Here is a 17,014-nt window from a genome sequence, read left to right on the forward strand (position 1 = left end):
CTGAGATAAAGGGCAAGGACAGGGACTAAATATACTGCTGTCCCCTCCTCCTGGACGGGACTGGAGATAACGGCGCGTGTGGGGCGGGACGGGCTGGGCGCCAGCCGGGTCACCCTCACCTTGGCCTTCAGGGATCGGACCCTTCCTCCCGCTGACCTGGAGTGCTGGTACCCTCTACCTTCAGACTGGGAAACAGGCTGGGCATCCAGGGCCCTGCCCCTCAGACCCAGGGTCCAGGCCCAGCCTCCTCCCTCAGACCCAGGGCCTGGCTCCAGCCTCCCCCTCAGACCCAGGAGTTTGGGCCTCCTGACCCTTTGCTAGTTTTAACCCTTCATGAGGATTAGAACCATATCTTTTCCACCGTGTTGGGTCAGCTTCAGCACCCAAATATGTGGGCTGCTTGATGCATGTGATTTATTATTTACTTATATTTTACTTAGTTTTCTTTAAGACAGGGTCTCACTATGTAGTTCAGGCTGGCCTTGAACTCACCAGGTGGCCCAGGCTGGCCTCAAACTCTGGGCAACCCTCTTGCCTCAGCCCCTGACTGCTGAGGTTACTGGCCTGCACCATCACGCCTGGCTGCTGCTTGTTATTTAACCACAAGGCCCAGGTGTGGGCCCGTCCTCAGGCTGCAGCTCGGAGACAGCCACCCACAGCCCACTTGCAAGCCTAGAGGTCTGCTTCCGACCTCTGGGGCCCTCCCCAGCCCGGGGCTGGAGCCAGTGAGGACAGAGGACTCGGGGACACCAGAGGAGGACATAGGACTCTTTACTGAGCTGCTCGAGTGCTGCCCCCATCCCAGCCAGGAAAGGAGGGCAGGAGGCTGGGAGGGGGCTGGGGGCTGGGGCAGGACCTCCAGTCTGGGCTTGGAGTCCTGGGTGGAGTTGAGGCTCTGAGGGACAACGTAGGACCTCGGATCGCACACGGAACCCGAGACAGGGAGCGTGGAGGTCCGGCTCTGCGGCTGAGCGCCACCTTGGGTGGGAAGCCGGCGACGCCAGAAGTGGGTCAGACTCCTTCGAGCGGCTCCGGGTCTCCGGAGCCCCCTTTAGAAGTCAGAGAGGGGCACTGGGGCTCCGGAGTCCAGTCCTGTTGTGGCGTGGGAGGCCAGGTCGTGGGGCTGGGGTGGTGCAGCCGCGACAGGGGGCGCCGCGGAAGGGGCTCTGGGGCGGGTGTCTGGGCCCCGCGCACCCTGCTTGGCGAAGCGTGCGAAGGTCTCCGCGGGCCCGGCCGAAGCGCACGGGGTAAAGCCGGCTGCCCCCGCCAGCTCCCCGACCCGGGCGGCGAAGGCCTGCAGCTGCTCGGGCCGCAGGTCCACCAGGAACCTGAGCGGGAGGGGCGGTGAGGGACCTCGAGTCTGCACGCGGACCCCACCCCGCGCCACGCAGGCTCACCGGGCCAACTCCACCAGCAGGTTCCCGCCGGGGGCCATGCAGGCCGCGAGTTCGGGGCCGAGCAGGTGCACCATGCTGCGGAGGGGGGCGGTGAGCAGCGGCAGGGGGCGCGACCCGCCCTGTGCCCCCCAGCCTCGAGCCTCACCCGCAGGCCACGTAGAGAAGCTGGAAGCGGGCCTGGTAGCAGCCTTTGTGGTGCAGCGAGCGCGCGGATCCAAGCGACAGGAAGTGGAGCTTGAAGGGGGCCGGGGCCAGGTCTCCTGGGGAGGGTGGTTGAGCGTCACCTTTCCAGGGAACCAGTGCGCCTGACATCTGCTTCCGGATTCCTGCCTGAGACTGGGAAGTCGGCGGGCAGGCAGAGCCCCAGTTTACAGTCCCGACAACAGTGGGTGGCCCAGGCCGCAAGGGCGGGCCCTGTAGAGGGGGACAGTCTCCGGAAGCGGGGCGACAGGCCAGGGCATGGTCGGGAGACAGGCAAAATCCTGGTGGGGTCAGTGTCTGAGGCGGCGGGCGGCTCCCTGTGATAGTGAGTTTTTGCCCGGCCAAGTGATTCGAGTGCGCCTGGAATCCCGCACTCTGGGAGGCTGAGCAAAAGGACTGCACGCTGGGGCCCAGCCTGGACAACCTGGTGATTTAGCGAGACAGTCTTAAAGACAAAAAAGGTCTGGGGATGCAGCTTGGTGCCAAGACCTGGCTTCGATCCCTAGCTCTGAGGGGTGGGGAGAGAACATTTCCAGCCAGCCAAGGCCTTTACAGAATCCGAAGGATGGGGTCAGATTTAGGACTGGGAGAGAATGGAGGAGATGAAGAGGCAGAATGTCAAGGAGCGGCCCCTGCCCGGGCATTGCCAACCCCCGCGTCCATGCTGGGATTCGAACCACCTCGAGGCTGAGGACGGGGTTACCCAGGTCCCGCTTACCCGAGGTCTCCTGCTCCGGGCTGCCTTCCGGCTCGGGTTGCTTCTCCCGGTCCCCTTGCGTGTCTCTCGGGCGCCCCCAGGCGGCCAGTTCTCGAAGCACCTCCATCACGTTGTGTTGCGTGATCTCTCCCGCAGTCTGTGCAGGCGCGAAGGGGCGGGACGGACCCTGGGGCTAACAAAGCTTGGGGGCAGGGAGGGGGCGGGGCCTAGGGTGAAGGGAAGTTGGAGCCTGGGCGGGAATTCCACGCACACCGGCTGCGGACCCGCACACGAGGAGGCGGGGCTTAGCCTACGGGGCGGGGCCCGGCGGGAGAAGGGCGGGGCCTGGGCTCTGGCCCCAGCTCCTGCTTCCCCGCCGCACACCTTGGTCGGCTGCCCGTTCCTGGTCTGCAGGAGGCTCTGGTCATCCGCCTCGATGCCAAAGGCCACGAAGGGCCCCGTAGCGATGTCCCCCCAGTACCCGCGCGCTGCCACGCGCTCCCCGCACTGGGAAAACAGGAGAGGAGGCAGGTGAGGTTGACGTGGGCCCCAACTTACATGTAGATTCTTGAAAAGGTGTGGACCGGGAGCGGAACCCACGTGGGTCAGGAGGCGGCCGGACGCCAGGGTCCGGTTGGGCTCGTGGTAGGCGCTGGAGTCTCTGAGTTCAAAGGCGACGCCTGTGTCCCTCCAGCGGCGGAATTCCTGGGTGTGGATGACCTGGGCCTGGGGCAGCCCGAGGGGGAAGGCCGTCTGAGTGGCCGGGACAGGGGCCCCCGCCTCAGGCCGGGGTTCGAGCCTCCTGCTCAGACCCGGGATCCGGCCCGGCCCGACCCTCACCCCGCGGTCGTGCAACTTCATGCGCAGGTCCCAGTCGCTGACCCCGCACCGCGCGTCGTAGCGCGAGCCCAGGTAGTGTCGCACCCGCGCGTCCCACAGGCGGCCCATGGGGAAGGCCTGTGGGCCCCGCTCCTCGCAGGACCAGAAACGGAGCACGGCCTCCAGCTCATCGCGCTCGCGGAACTGCAGCCACGCGTGTGGGAGAGCAGAGGCCCGGATGCAGGGCGCCCCCCCCCCGCTCTCCTGCCTCCCCCCCCCCCGGGAAACTGAGGCCCCGACGTCCACAGTGGAATCGGAGCCAGGCTTCCACGCCGCACCCGGGCCTGGACCCCACGGGGACGTCGCGGACGGCACCTTGAGCGCACGCAGGCTGAGCCAGGGCAGCTCCCGCTCCAGGCGGTCGGGCTCGGGGACCAGGAGCGCCAGGCGGGAGGCCTGCTCGCGCACGAAGGCGGCCACCGGGGCCCGCAGCAGCGCGTTCCCCCACACCTCCAGGAAGGCCTCGCTCTGCTCTGGAGGGCGGGGTGGGGGAGCCCCGGAATCAGGTACCGAGTGCGCAGGAGGAGCCCCGGAACTGCCCCAGGGAGGACAACTCCCTCCCAACCCCGGTCTCCCGGCCTGGTCCTCCCGGCCCGGTCCTCCCGCCCTGCCCCTCTCTCACGTTTAAAATCTCCCTGCTCTTTAAAATAGCAAAGAGGATCTGAACTGTAGAGACAGAGAGATCTGCCTTTCTAAATGCTACAGTATTAAATTGCTTGATTTTGGTTTTGGTTTTGCCTGTGGTACTGGAGCCTGAATCCAGGGCCTTGGCACTGAGCTACATCTTCGGCCCTTATTTATTTTTATGTATTTATTTTGAGACAGGGTTTTTGCTCAGTTGCCCAGGCTGGGTTCAAACTTGCCACCCCCTTGCCTCAGCCTTCCAGCATGCTGAGATTACAAGCATACACCGCCACACTCCTCTAGCTTCTTAAGAATCCTGTGAGAGAACGATATGCCTTTGCTTGCATATTATATATGCACACATACACTTACAAGCGTGCATGTATATTGTGAGGTAGACAGATGATACATGTAGATTTTAGTTATAGAAGAGAACTACATGGGTTTAATTAAATAGACAAGCTCAGTTTAAGAATCTTAAAGAAGGTGCAATGTGCAATGTATTCTGAAGGCCCTGGGCTGTTAATAGCCATGACCATCAATCCTCATAATAAAATGCAAAACTCGCTCAGATATATGGAGCTGGCATCATACACCAAGCACTATGACTCCTAAGGGGAATCCTATTGGTGGAGGAACTTTTATTTCCTTACTGTACAGAGCATTAAGCCCAGGGCCTTCAAATTGAGCTACAGTCCCAGCCCCCCTTTTAAAAAAAATACTTTATTTTGAGACAAGGTCTTGCTAAGTTGCCCAGGTTGGGCTCCAACTTGTGATCCTTTGGTCTCTGTCTCTGCCTCCACCTCTGCCTCCCAAAGCACTGGGATCACAAGCTGCCACCAAGCCCAGCTGCACGGGAACTTTGACAAATGTAGAAATGAGGCCCAGCTAGGGGTAGTGGGTTCCTGCCCCAGGCCACACAGCAAGCAGAGCAGGAATCTGGCTACAGCCTGTGCAACTTCGGGTGAGGGGACAGGACAGCTCGCAGGAGCGGCTGATGCACTGACCACAGGAGCATCACCGCACTCACGTGGTGTCATGCACCGTTCTGAGGTGTCCTGTGGATTTTCTCCTAGAATTACCTGTGGGTCGAGGGATGACACTGGGCCTCGTTTTGCAGGTGGGAAAAGTTGAGGCTCAGGATGAAATAGGGAAGCTGGGTACGGTGGTGCACACCTTGAACCCAGCACTGTGGGAGGCTGAGACAGGAAGATGGCAAGTTTGAGCCCAGCCTGGGAAATTTAGAGACTGAGTGAAACCCCATCTCAAAATGAAACATAAAAGCTGGGTATAGTGGTGCACGCCTGTAATCTCAGCACTTGGGAGGCTGAGGCAGGAGAACTGCTGAGAGTTCGAGGCCAGCCTGGGCTACACAGTGAGATCCTGTCTCAAAACAACAAAACAAACAAAAAGAGGAGGAGGAGGAGGAGGAGGAGGAGGAGGTGGAGGAGGAGGAGGAGAAAAGAAGGAGAAGAGCAATGACCAAAGTTTTCAACGTCACCACTGAAAGGCGGGAAGCCCTAGGGAGGTTGAGGGTGGGGTCAGATGCCTGGATGTCTCCACTGACCTTGCAGCCCCATCTTCTCGGGGTCCTCCAGAGCGAGGCTGAAGATGAGCATGTGTCGGGCCACAGCCTCCAGGTTGTGCTCCAGAAGATAGAACTGGAAGGACGGGGCCGCGACCATTCAAACTTGCACCCCGGGCTGGCCCGCCAGCGTCCTGGGTGCCGCCCCTCCTCCACGCCCTCCGCCCTGCAGCTGCTAGGGCCCTGAGGCTTCGGCCGCCCCGCCCCCTCCGCTCCTTCCCCAGAACCGGGGGCGCCCAGCTCCACCTCCTTCAGACCCCGGCGCGCGGCCCCTTCCTACCAGGACCCACGGGCGCAGAATGCCAGCCCCGCCTCCCTCAAGGGTTCAGCGGCCAGGGTCCCCGCTCCACGCCCCCGTCCTGCTCACGTTGAGCCTCCTGCGCGGCCAGCGAGCCGCCCGGGCCAGGGTGCGCAGCAGGTGGCGCCCGTCCACGGAGCCCAGCAGCAGCACGTTGAGCTCGGGGGTGGCGCGCGCCGCGTCCCCGTCCGCGTCCGCGTCCGCTTGCGCAGCAGGGCCTGACGAGACCACGCGGGCGGGGCTGGGGCGCCATAGCTCCCCCTGCCGCCTCCTCCCTGCAGAGCTGCCCGGGGGAGCTGAGGCAGAAGAACGCCCTGGGGACTCACCCTCCGCCTGCAGGTCCAGAGCCGGCGACAGGCCCCACCAGGACACCCAGCCGAAGCCCGCGCCCGAGCCTGCCGGGGTGGTCATCGCCCTGCGGGACAGACACCCTGGGAGTCCCACACTTGTGCATCCCGTCGCCGCTCGCCGTTCCTCACCTCCCGCCCTTTTCCCCTCCCCGCGACCCTGCTCACCTTTACCCTCCAAATACTCGGGACAGCCGGCGTCTCCTCCCACTCGCGGCTGCTCACTGCTAAGTTGAGGTCTGCCGCCCTAGTCCAACCGCTGTCAAAAGCCCCGCCCCTCTCAACAATCAGCCAATGGGAACGCGTACACTTGCCCCGCCCAGGGCAACTGACCAACGAATGTGAAGTAGAGCCTCCCTCTACAAACTTTTGACCAATAGGAATACTGAGAGACGCCTCCACGCTTGGGGGGCGTGGGGACGCGGTTGTCAGGACAACTTTGTAGGGATGGGATGGGGCCTAACGAGGCTGACTGGGCGGAGACGGAGGATTGCTTGAGGCAGCCTGGGCTACAGATGAGTTCAAGACCAGCCCGAACAGGACCGAGGATTTAGCTCAGGGGTTCTGCCGTCTGCCTCGCAAGGTCCTGAGTTCGATCCCCGGTACCAAAAAAACTGAGCCAAGACCAGCCCTAACTACAGAAAGAGACCCTGTCTCAAAAATAAAAAAGAAAAGAAAAAAAAATCCAAGAATAAAATTAAATTAAGGCAAAACAATGGAACTTTGATGAATCCAAATTAAAGTGAGGTAGCCTAGCCTGGAGACCTCTGTGTCCACTTTCCCTCACAGCCTAACACAGGCCTGTAGTCACATGAGACACAGGGCGCTCACTCTTCCTAGTCGCTATATTTTGTGCTGGGCATTGTGGCACATGCCTGTAATCCCAGCACTCAGGAGGCTGAGGCAGGAGGATCCCTGCAAGTTCGAGGCCAGCCTGGGCTACATGGTGAGTTCAAGGCCAGCTTGAACTACATAGTGAGACCTTGTCTCAAAAAGAAAAAGAAAGAAATTTTGTAAGCAGGTTGTTACACGTGATCATTATTTAAAATTAAATTTTAGTTGGGCACGGTGTTCCACACCTGTAATCCCAGGTACTTGAGAGGCTGAGGCAGTATAATAGCAATTTCCAGCCCAGCCTGGGCAACATACTGAGACCTTATCTCAAAATAAAAAATAAAAAGACCTGGGTGAGGGCTGGGGATTTAGCTCAGTGTCACAGCATCATTACTTCTTAAGGGCTTGGGCAAGGTCCCACAATTTAAGGTATAGCCAAAAAATCTCAGCAATAAAGATAAATAGTGCTTCTGTAAAAAAAAAAAAAAAAAAAAAAACATAGTGTTTCTGTGTAATATTTTTAGTGCAATATTTTTAAAAAACATTAAAAAATAAAAATTAAAAAAACTTAATCATACCAGAATGAAAGACATGCTTAGTAACTCTAGAGCAGATACAAATAAAAAAAAAAATAGAAGAGCTCCAAAAAGTGATGGAAACCATGAATACCCAATAAAGGAAAGAAATGGAATCCATGAAACAGATTCAAACAGGTGATTAAGGGCCAGGGATTTAGCTCAGTGGTTTCACCGCCTGCTGTGCAAGCGCAAGGACCCGAGTTCAATCCCTCGAACCAAAAAAAAAAAAGTTCCAAACAGGAGATTAAAACACCATTGAAAGTATATGCAGCAGAATAAGCCAATGTGAGGACTGAATATCAGGTACAGAAGACAGGATTGTGATTAGCAATCATAAAAAGAAAGATTTCTTAAAAATAGCAAAGGACCATGAGAAATCAATCCAGCAGCTGCAAATAGATGCACCTTGAGACCATACTCTTAAGTGAAGTAAATCAGACACACATGTGGAAATACCACATTGTTTCTCTGGTGTGAGAAACTAAAAGTGGAAATAAGGACTACAATGTATATTATAATAGATATTGGGAAATGGGAAGAAAATGTTTAATTGGGAAGGGGAACAAGGGAGGAGAGAGGGAGACAGACAGACCCTACCAAGTCACCCCCCAGTGGCCACCTTCTCCCGTCAGCTTTCACTTCCCAACATCACATCCAGTGATAAACTCATCAGTGGACCAATCTAGAACCATGATTCCCCCAAAATAAGACTTAACTGGGCTGGAGATTTAGCTCAGTGGCACCAAGCCTGCCTCGCAAGCACAAGGTCCTGAGTTTGATCCCCAGAACCAAAAAAAAAAAAAAAAAAGACTTAACTGAAAACTAATCAGCCTTGAAAACTAGAGATCAAAATGCCAGCTGCAATCACCCTGTCTCAGCTTTGCCTGCTTTACAGTAAGAGTAAGAGCTAGTACTCTGAGCAAGAGAATAGCGGCAGCAGGTGAGGAGAGGACAGGCTCATTGGGGATAGCATTTTTTTTTTTTTTGGTACCGGGGATCGAACTCGGGACCTTGCGCTTGCGAGGCAGACACCAGAACCACTGAGCTAAATCCCCAGCCCGGGGCTGGCATTTTGATCTCTAGTTTTCAAGACTGATTATTTTTCTGCTAGGTCTTATTTTCAGGGAAAGGGGATATTACACACCCATGATCCAATATATTACACCCATGATCCAGTCACCTCCCTAAAGCCCCACATATGAGCACATGAGACTTTTGGGGCGACATCTTGATATAAACCTTAACATTCAGTGACTATATATTTGTCACTTGAAATCAACCATGGTGGAGATATTTTCAAGGTGGAAATGAGTGAACCATACCCCAGGGCTTGAGGAGTGGCCACACCACTAGCAGGTCACAAGGCCCTGTGGCCCCTACATCTGTATTCTTTACATCACCCCCTGGAAAAGTCCTGCTCATCCTTCCAGCCCCAACACGGATTCCTGCTCTGAGCTCTGCTGCTGCCTTCCCAGCAGAATGGCCACAGCTCTCTGCCTGTGGGTCCCACTACTCTATCTTCAGGGGACTGGACAGCAGCACACTCAGGCACTTGGCCTCGGTGTCAGGTGTGCATGGATCTTTGTGGTGCCCTGTCCCACGCTGGCTGAGGGTCCCTGCATGTGACGTGGCTTCCAGTGCAGCCCTTAGCCCAGGGGCTGGGGTCCTGCTCCTGCCAGCCTGGTGCAGCCCTTTGTCCCTGTCACCCTCACCCCACATACAGTCTCCCTGCAGGGGCTTCGTGATCGTGATCTAAGGGCACAGGGAACCCTGCAGCTCCCTCCTCAGCCCCACAAGAATAATCGACCCCCTGGACACGTGGGTGTCAACACAGCAAGCCACACACCTTAGGTACACAAGAGGACATGTTAAAATAATAAATTCCAAAGAAAAATTTGAAGAACCGGTGTCCTTATGTCATCGAACAAGAAAAAATATGAAAGCATAATGAAAATTGTTCAGGGAGACTTTGTTTTGTTTTTGTTTTTCCAAGTTATAAAAAGAGGTGAGTGTCTTTGTGGAAAGGATTCAGTTCTGTCAAAGCAAGTCTATTAGACTTGTTAATTGTACTTATTAGCGAAATACAAAACTGCCCAATTAGAAATTAATAAAACAAGCATTCTTCTATTTTGAGTTAAACAATTTTTTATCATATTGGGGATTGAATCCCCAGTACTGAGCTACACCCTCATCCATTTATTTATTTATGTATTTGAGACAGGGTCTCACTAAATTACCCAGGCTAGGCCGGAACTTTCTTTCTTTTTTTGTTTTTGGTACCAGGGATTGAACTTGGGTCCTTGCACTTGCAAGGCAGGTGCCAGAACCACTGAGCTACATCCCCCGCCAGAGGCTGGAACTTTCCATCAGCCTCCCACAGCGCCAGGACCACACACCAACCTCATTTAAGGCTGATCTCCAACCCCCTTTCTTTCTAAGTGGTCTCAGCCCTCACACACTTCCTTCCCAACACTATCTCCATTAGGACTGGTTTCATTCTTCATTCCTGGTCTGTTTTCTGGTTGAGACGGAGAACACGGGACCCAGATGTCATGTAAACTGGAGTGTGCTTAATCCCAGGGCTTAGAGACAGACTTCAGGGCTATGTGATTCTGAGCAAATCACATCAGTTCTGTCCCTTATTTGCCAACTAGGAAAACAATTGTGTTTTTTTAATGTGGTTTTTGTGAGGATTATTTTGTTTGTGTGTTGAGACAGCTTCTTGCTATGTACTCCAGGCTGGCTTTGAACTTGTAGCAATCCCCCTGCCTCAGCCTCCTATGTGCTCGAATTAAAGGGGTCTGCACCACACCTGGCTTTTAGTGAGGATTATTGGCAGTGGTAGCAGTAGTAGTAATAATACATAGTGCTCTCCTCAAAAACACACACGCGCCCACACACCATACACGGGAAATCACTACATTCCTTCGGGGAAACCTACACCATAATCAATGTGACCGATCTGACCCCCTTCCCACGGTTCCCAGGAAGCTCGGCCTCATCTGTACGGCCCTCCTCAGCTCCCGGGAGCGCTGCTGCCCACTCCCCGCATCACCCCAGATCCTGCCCGGGACCAGCTGAGGGAGGGGCCAATGAAGCCAGACAGGGAAGGCAGCACTTGTGGGAGGAATACTGAGGGGAGTGTGCGACCACTGGGCTCCTCCCGTGACGCTGTCCTTTCTCCCAGGCCCCGGGGAGTTCATCCGAAGGCTCTGGAATCCCGTGTTTCCCGCACTGTGAGCTGTGTGGGGTAAGCTCTGGGTCTCCGTTTCTTCTGCTCCATGTCACCCAGGGGGAACCCTAGCACAGAGGTCTGGGGGACACAGGATGGACGGCTGACGGAAGAAGGCCGAAAGGGGAGAGGAAGGGAGCAGGGAAGGAGGCACGAACCCTATGTGCACACCTATCGCCGCTCTCTCGGGAGGCTGAGGCAGGAGGAGACCAAGTGGGAGGCCCCTGGGCATTAGCACGACCCTGTCTTAACTCACAGAGGGCGGGGTGATAGCTCCGTGGTAACGCGCTTGTCTGGAAACCACAAGGGTTCAAAAGTAAAGCCAAGGGAGAAGAAGAGAAAGCTTTGTGCGCGTGGGAGAAATGCATGAGTACGGCGGGGGTGCTCAACTCCACAGCAGACACGCAGCCTTGTCATTGTGACGGTTTCTGCCGGGCCGGAAGCGGGCGGGAAGCAGGCGGGTGAGCTGGGGGCGCGGGAGCCGAGGTTCCCTCCTGGCCGCCCCACCCACCCATCCAGGAGCAGGGCCAGGCCAGGCTGTGGAGGATTTATTTGGCCGGAGCAGTGCCTGGTGTGAGGGAGGAGGGCCTGGGGCAGGGGCACAAGGGGAGCTGATGGTCGGAGCGAGCGAGGAGGGGCGGCCCCGGGCCAGGGGACCAGACTGCTTCCCTCAGGACCCTGGGGCTTCCACGCGGGCAAGGTTGCCACGGTGACGTGGGGTGAGGCGGGAAGGAAGGGGCGGGCGGTGGCCGTCAGGGTGCAGGCGGTGGCCTCACTCGGTCAGGGGGCCGCAGCGAGTGCCACTGCGCCACCGGCCGCCGGGGGTTGGCCAGCATGTCCGCCCAGTGCCGCAGGCCAGCCCCGCCGGCGGCCACGCCCACCGCCACCCGCCCGACCGCCTCGTTCCTGCCCAGCTTGTCGTAGTCCAGCACGGTCAGCTCCACCTGCACCTTCTGGGGCGGGAGGGGAGGAGGAGAGAAAGGAGAGGGGAGGGGAGCGACGAAGGGCACCCGGCAGGCACCCTGCGCGAGGGGCTGGGGACAGGGCCCGGGGCGAGCAGCCGCTCTGCAGACTTCCTTCGTTCAAAAGCAGATCGCTTTCTTCTTCGCAAGGCTGAGGCTCTGACCCACGGCCTCTCGAATGCTGGGCAGGTGCTCCGTGCTGAGCTACACCCCAGCCCCTGAGACAGACTTTGGAGGAGATGGACCCTGGGGATTGCTGAGGGGCTGTTGGGGCTCCTTAGGGAGCAGCTCCACCGGAGCTCCTGCCTGGCTGCCGGGCTAGCCCGAGTCACGCCTGGCTGGGCCCTGCCCTTGAAGGCATCAGGAAGCCTCTCTCCTAGAAACTCTTCCTAAGCCACCACACCGGGTTCCTAAGCCCAATTTTTGGAAGATCCCTTCTGCACGGGGGCTGGGCCTTCTGCATCACAGCAGGAAGCAGAGATCTTGTTTCTTGGCCCGGGACCTGCCTTCTAGGGTGCTCAAGTCCCTCGTCCCTGCCACAGGCTCCTGACTGCACCCTGGGAAGGGCTCTTCCCGCAATGCCAGGTGGTTGGCTCACCTGGACTTGGTCACAGGGCACCTCAAAGCTGAAGGCCTCATTGTAGTAGGGGTTCAGCGTGTTCTTCTTGATAGTGGTTTTCTTCTTCCGCACCTTTTTGCCCCCCTGCAGCAGGTGGACCTTGACGTAGGGATCTGGTTGGGGGGAGGCGGTGGCTCAGAGCCCCCTCTGCAGGGCCCAGCAGGATGGGGTCTCGGGAAGGAATAGGGACCTCCCTCCAGCCTGCCCTGAGACACCCTACGCACCCCTCAGTCTCTGCAAGACAGCATCTGAACCCTCTCACGGCAGACGGGGGCTCCCGCTGCCCCTGAGAGGCCCGGGGGTCCCAACCAGAGCCTCCCTGACCACCCCCACACCCTTGCCTTGCTCCCACCCACCTGACAGTCCTCCTACGTCCATCTTCTTCAGGTTTTTAGCCTCCAGGACAATGACAGTGAGCTTCCCAGCCGTGGGGACATAGCGGAGAGAGAAGCAGATGTCCCCTAGCTTCTCCAGCTAGAAGACAGAGAGGGACCCATGACCAGAGATCTCTCTGTCCATCCTCTCCTCTCCTCCCTTTCCTTCCTCCTCACGCCTTGGAATGGGAGGGTCCAGAGTCAGGCACCCAGATGCCAATCTAGTCCCTGGAACTAGCTCTTACAGGTGCTGGCAATCTGATTGGCCCAGGGTAGGCCTGGGTGGGGCACCAGGTAGGGCTGGGCGGGGCCACAATGCTCACCTCCTCCCTGGGAGCAGCCTGCAGTTCCTGCCAGGCCTGCACTGGCCGCCCCAAGTCCACTGAGCTCATGGGGACCCGCACCTCCCCAATGGCATCATTGCGGGAGAAGCGGTCGAAGTCGTACACTGCCATGACCAGCACTCTGCCTCCCAGCTCCACATAGGGGACCTGGGTAGGTGGCACCAAGAGAATGCAAGGCAGAGGGTAGAAAGTCAGAGAGAGGGGAGCAGGTTTGGGTAAGAGAATCAAATGGGTGCTGAGTGTCCAAGGAAGGCAAGTGGGGAAACATGGGAACCCATGAGGATCAGTGGAACCCGAATGGGAACACCAAGGACCAAGGGTCAGCGGTGCCTAAGGGACAGCCCTAGGGCCGGTGTAACAGCCTCCAGGGCTGGTGGTACCCTGAGCTGTGGCTGCCTCCAGGGAAAGCAGGGGGGTGGGAGGCAGGCTGTGGAGCCTCAGGTGCTCACCTTGAAGGTGAAGGCCTCCCCAAAGTGTGGGTTCAGTGTCTGCCGATGCACCTTGGTCTCGTGTCGCCTCCGCTTGTCTGGTAGCAGGTAGACCCGCACGTAGGGGTCCGAGGAGCCACCCAGGTCCAAGGCCGCCAGTCCCTCCGCTTGCAGGATGCCCACCAGCAGCTGTAGGTGCCCAGGCCCAGTTGCAGGGACCCTGATCTTTGCCTCCCTCCCAGGACCTCCCCTGGGGAGCACTCCCCTCCTCACACCCACCTGACCACTCTGAAAGTCATAGTCCAGTGAGTACTGCAGTCGTCCTAGCTCATGCTTCTCTGCTACCTGCTGCCCTGGCCCAGCTGGCATGGGCTCCAGCTCCTCTACTTCTGGCTGCACCTTAGGGAGCCAGGGACAAGGGCAGGTGAAATCTTCCAGACAGCAGCATCCTCCAGGTTCAAAGCCATGGAGGATCCCAGATCCCTTGAGCTATAACTGATCACTTGGAAGCTAAGCAGAGTTAGGGTTGGATTAGTGACGTCTGCCACTGACAGGAACTAAACATGGGTGCAGAAGATTTATCAGTATTTGATTAGTGATGTCTGCTATGGGCAGGGAATCAGTAGTGCATACAGTGTTTATCATGCTTAGACTAGAACAAGTGCCCACAGGAAAGATGCAGAAGAAGGCTATTTTGCATGCTAGTGGATATATTAGGGCAGTAGTACAAATTGCCAATTGGTTGGTGATCCTGTCAGTACAAAATGGGAAGGAGAAACAGCATATTTACTGTGTCCTTCACATTCTAAAGCAAAACAAGAAAAGCAGAAGGCTTCTCCTCAGCCCAGGCCATCACTTCTCAAGATTCATTGTGAATTGGAATTCCTGAATCTCATGGCAAAATGGGGGATCATAGGGCCAGGGATTTAACTCAGTGGTTTCACCGCCTGCCTTGCAAGTGAAATGACCTGAGTTTGATCTCTGGTACCAAAATGGGGGATCATTTCTTTAGGAAATTCTGATTTGGTAGGTCTGTATGACATTCCATCCAGAATGTAATAGACATGCAACAAATACTGCAGGTGACTTGATGCAGATGGTTGTTGGACATTGGGGGCTTAGGGACAGGGAGGGGACTGCTCCTCTTGCTCAAGACCTTCCCCAAACTCCTGTTTGCCCTCATTACATGGCCACTGCTGAGCTGAGCAGATGCCCCACTCCAGGGCTCAGTAATTTGTACTCTACTCCCAGCCATTGTGAAAAACGATTCTTTGATCCCTAAATGATGTCAAGATTCAGCATTCTCTCCCTTTGACTTGAATGTCCTCTTTGCTCTGGGGTAACTCTGTCCTTGGGTCTCACTGCAGAAACCACCTTGACCCTCCAGGCCAGTGGTGGTGAACCTGTGGCCTGCGTGCCACAGCAGACTGTTACTGAAAGCTCTAAAATGTTTGCCATCGCTGCTCTAAACTGTCGAGTACCCTCTGCCATCCTGCGATGTCCTGTTTTGACCTGCATGGGACACACACCAGCCTGCATTGAGTGTCTGACTCCCTCATCACACTGTGAAGCTCTTGTGAACAACTAGATCTGGCCCATCTCCAGGGCCCCGAGTCCAGTTGGGAGCTAGACACACAGGGAAGCTGAGTGGACACGGTGGGTTTAGGGGGAGGCATAAGGGACTGAGACCCACTGGACCACTGAGAGGTGCAGGATGCACACAGGGAAGGGTTGAGGGGCTGGGCCAAGCCACACCTTGTCTATGTAACTCTGGCCCAGCTCCTTCACTTCCTGAAGGTGGACTTGGGCTTGTGCCTGGTTCTTCTTGCCCATCCGCCTCCGACAACGCTTCCGGCAGAGACAGAAACAGCAGCTGAAGACCAGGAGGCCTGAGACCAGCACGATGGTGGCCAGGGCCCAGGGCGGCACTGCAGAGGGGTGGAGGGGACTGGCATGGAAGCCCTGGGAGGCCGGCTGGCTGGTTCAGCCAGGACTCCATGTGGAAGCTGGAATCCTGGTCTCAACCTCCAAAAATTCATTCTATTTTATGCTCATATTTTCCTTCCAACTGATCTCACCTAAAAAGCTAGTTGATGCCTTAACCCAGGCTGACGCTATTTTGCTTACTTATTAGTTTCATCTCCTTTTCCACTCCCATTTCTGCTCAACATCTGCTGGTTTTAGAAGAAGCCCTATCCCTTCTTGGACCCCAGTTTCCCTATCTGTAAAATAAGGGACAGGTGGACCCTCCCATTCATCCATGCCAGGTTCCATTCCATGCCACACTCCTGATCCGCTTCCAGTTTTCCTTCCTAACCTGTTCCATTCTTTCCCCGTTTCTTTCAAATTTCAGTCCAGGATGCCAACCTCGACGTCCCATCCTGAACCCCACCCCCAGTCCTGCCCTCGGGGTCCCACCGGCTCTAGGTAGGGGTCAGCTCGGTTCACCTGCGCCCTGGCGGATGCGGCTGGAGTCCGGAGGCGCGGCGGAAGCTGGAGGCCCCGGGGTCGGGGGCTCTGGGAACATGGCAGCAGGGTCCCGGGCTCCTTGCTGCAAAGGCAACCAAGCTCCCTAGGGCCCATTCCCACCCCAGCACCCACTGAGTCCTCGACTACAAGACCTCCAGGTTGCACGGCTTTCTGGGCCTGCTGGGAGTTGTAGTCCCAGCCTCCCCGCGACATCAAGGAGGGCGAGGCCTTGAGGTTTCAATTCCATGCATGGGACGCCCCCTCCCTCCAAGGCATCCCCAGGCATCTCACAGACTTCTGCCCCTTCCAGGCCAAAACGGAAGTAGGGGAAGGCGGGCGTGGGAACCAGCGGACCTCGTTGCCTGGAGCAACCGCCTGGCTCCACACCGGCGGGGTGTGAGCAACTCTGGTTGCCAGGCAACGGCCTGTTGCCTGGACAACGGGCGGGGCTGACGCACGGAAGCGGAGTCGGGCGGGGCCCGCTGGCTGCGGGCGCTGTGTGCGCCGGGACCCCAGACCCAGATCTCCCAACCCAGCGAGGCTGGGGAACCGCATCCGGCTCTCCCTCTTGGCCCCAGTCAGGCGTCGCCCCTTCTGAGCGTCTGCGGCTCCGTCCCGGAAATCTGCGTCTCCCCTGCCCCGGCCGAGCTCCGTCCGAGGCTGCGGGGTCCCTCCCCTCCCCCGGCTCTTTGTCTCCACGCCGACCGTCTAGCGCCTCTAAATCCCGATCTCCATGTTTAGGGCTCCAACCTCCCAGCCCTCGCTCGGTTCTTCCCAGGTCCCTCACCGCCTCCCACCTCCCCTCCCACGCACCCCGTCCCTTGGGGATGGACCGAGGCCGGACCTCGGGCAGGGCCCGCCGCTCCTACCTTCTGGGTGGCTGGGCAGGACCTGGGGAGCCACCGAGCACCCGGCCTCGCGCACGTGGGCGGCGCTGTCCCGGGTGCTGATCCCCGACAGGCGGGCGCGCGCGAGGGTGAGTGCGCGCGGCCCGTCCCGCAGGGAGGACGCGCTCCGCCCCTCGGCCCGCCCCACCAGGAGCTGCGATGACGCCCGGACGTCGATCCCGACGCCCTAGAATTTTCTGCGTTCTGGTCCGGCCATCCACTCGACCTCTGCAGTGCACACCGGCTCCACAGCGCACAC

The 17,014-nt window shown here is 57.7% G+C and overlaps 2 protein-coding genes across 17 annotated transcripts; both read right to left on the reverse strand.

Annotated features, from left to right (window-relative positions):
- Positions 1-755: 755 nt before the first annotated feature.
- Positions 756-9,683, reverse strand: Dnaaf3 (dynein axonemal assembly factor 3). Of its 15 annotated transcripts, none has more exons than XM_087200994.1 (12): positions 6,197-9,683; positions 6,008-6,112; positions 5,751-5,899; positions 5,366-5,459; positions 3,490-3,647; positions 3,136-3,318; positions 2,896-3,021; positions 2,680-2,802; positions 2,317-2,452; positions 1,543-1,657; positions 1,398-1,472; positions 756-1,328 (listed from the first exon to the last, which is right to left on the reverse strand). In XM_087200994.1, exons 2-12 carry the CDS (start codon positions 6,090-6,092, stop codon positions 1,052-1,054), a joined length of 1,521 nt encoding a protein of 506 aa, XP_087057120.1. In that variant the 5' UTR covers positions 6,093-6,112; positions 6,197-9,683; the 3' UTR covers positions 756-1,051. The 15 variants fall into 15 exon arrangements, with proteins under 15 accessions (XP_087057120.1, XP_004866729.1, XP_021101518.1 ...); XM_004866672.4 differs by having other exon boundaries at positions 6,008-6,096; positions 6,197-6,311; XM_021245859.2 differs by having other exon boundaries at positions 5,751-6,112.
- A 1,522-nt stretch (positions 9,684-11,205) lies between these two features.
- Positions 11,206-16,896, reverse strand: Syt5 (synaptotagmin 5). Of its 2 annotated transcripts, XM_004866677.4 has the most exons (9): positions 16,738-16,896; positions 15,848-15,950; positions 15,155-15,327; positions 13,679-13,798; positions 13,421-13,588; positions 12,951-13,118; positions 12,610-12,727; positions 12,233-12,366; positions 11,206-11,625 (listed from the first exon to the last, which is right to left on the reverse strand). In XM_004866677.4, the coding sequence occupies exons 2-9, from the start codon at positions 15,924-15,926 to the stop codon at positions 11,425-11,427; spliced, it is 1,161 nt and encodes a 386-aa protein (XP_004866734.1). In that variant the 5' UTR covers positions 15,927-15,950; positions 16,738-16,896; the 3' UTR covers positions 11,206-11,424. The 2 variants fall into 2 exon arrangements, with proteins under 2 accessions (XP_004866734.1, XP_004866735.1); XM_004866678.4 differs by lacking the exon at positions 12,951-13,118 and having other exon boundaries at positions 16,738-16,841.
- Between the last annotated feature and the right edge of the window lie 118 nt (positions 16,897-17,014).

The sequence above is a fragment of the Heterocephalus glaber genome, unplaced genomic scaffold, assembly GCF_053883595.1.
Source record: "Heterocephalus glaber isolate CG9 unplaced genomic scaffold, H.glaber_assembly_v1.0 deba00001745, whole genome shotgun sequence".
Taxonomy (NCBI): domain Eukaryota; kingdom Metazoa; phylum Chordata; class Mammalia; order Rodentia; family Bathyergidae; genus Heterocephalus; species Heterocephalus glaber.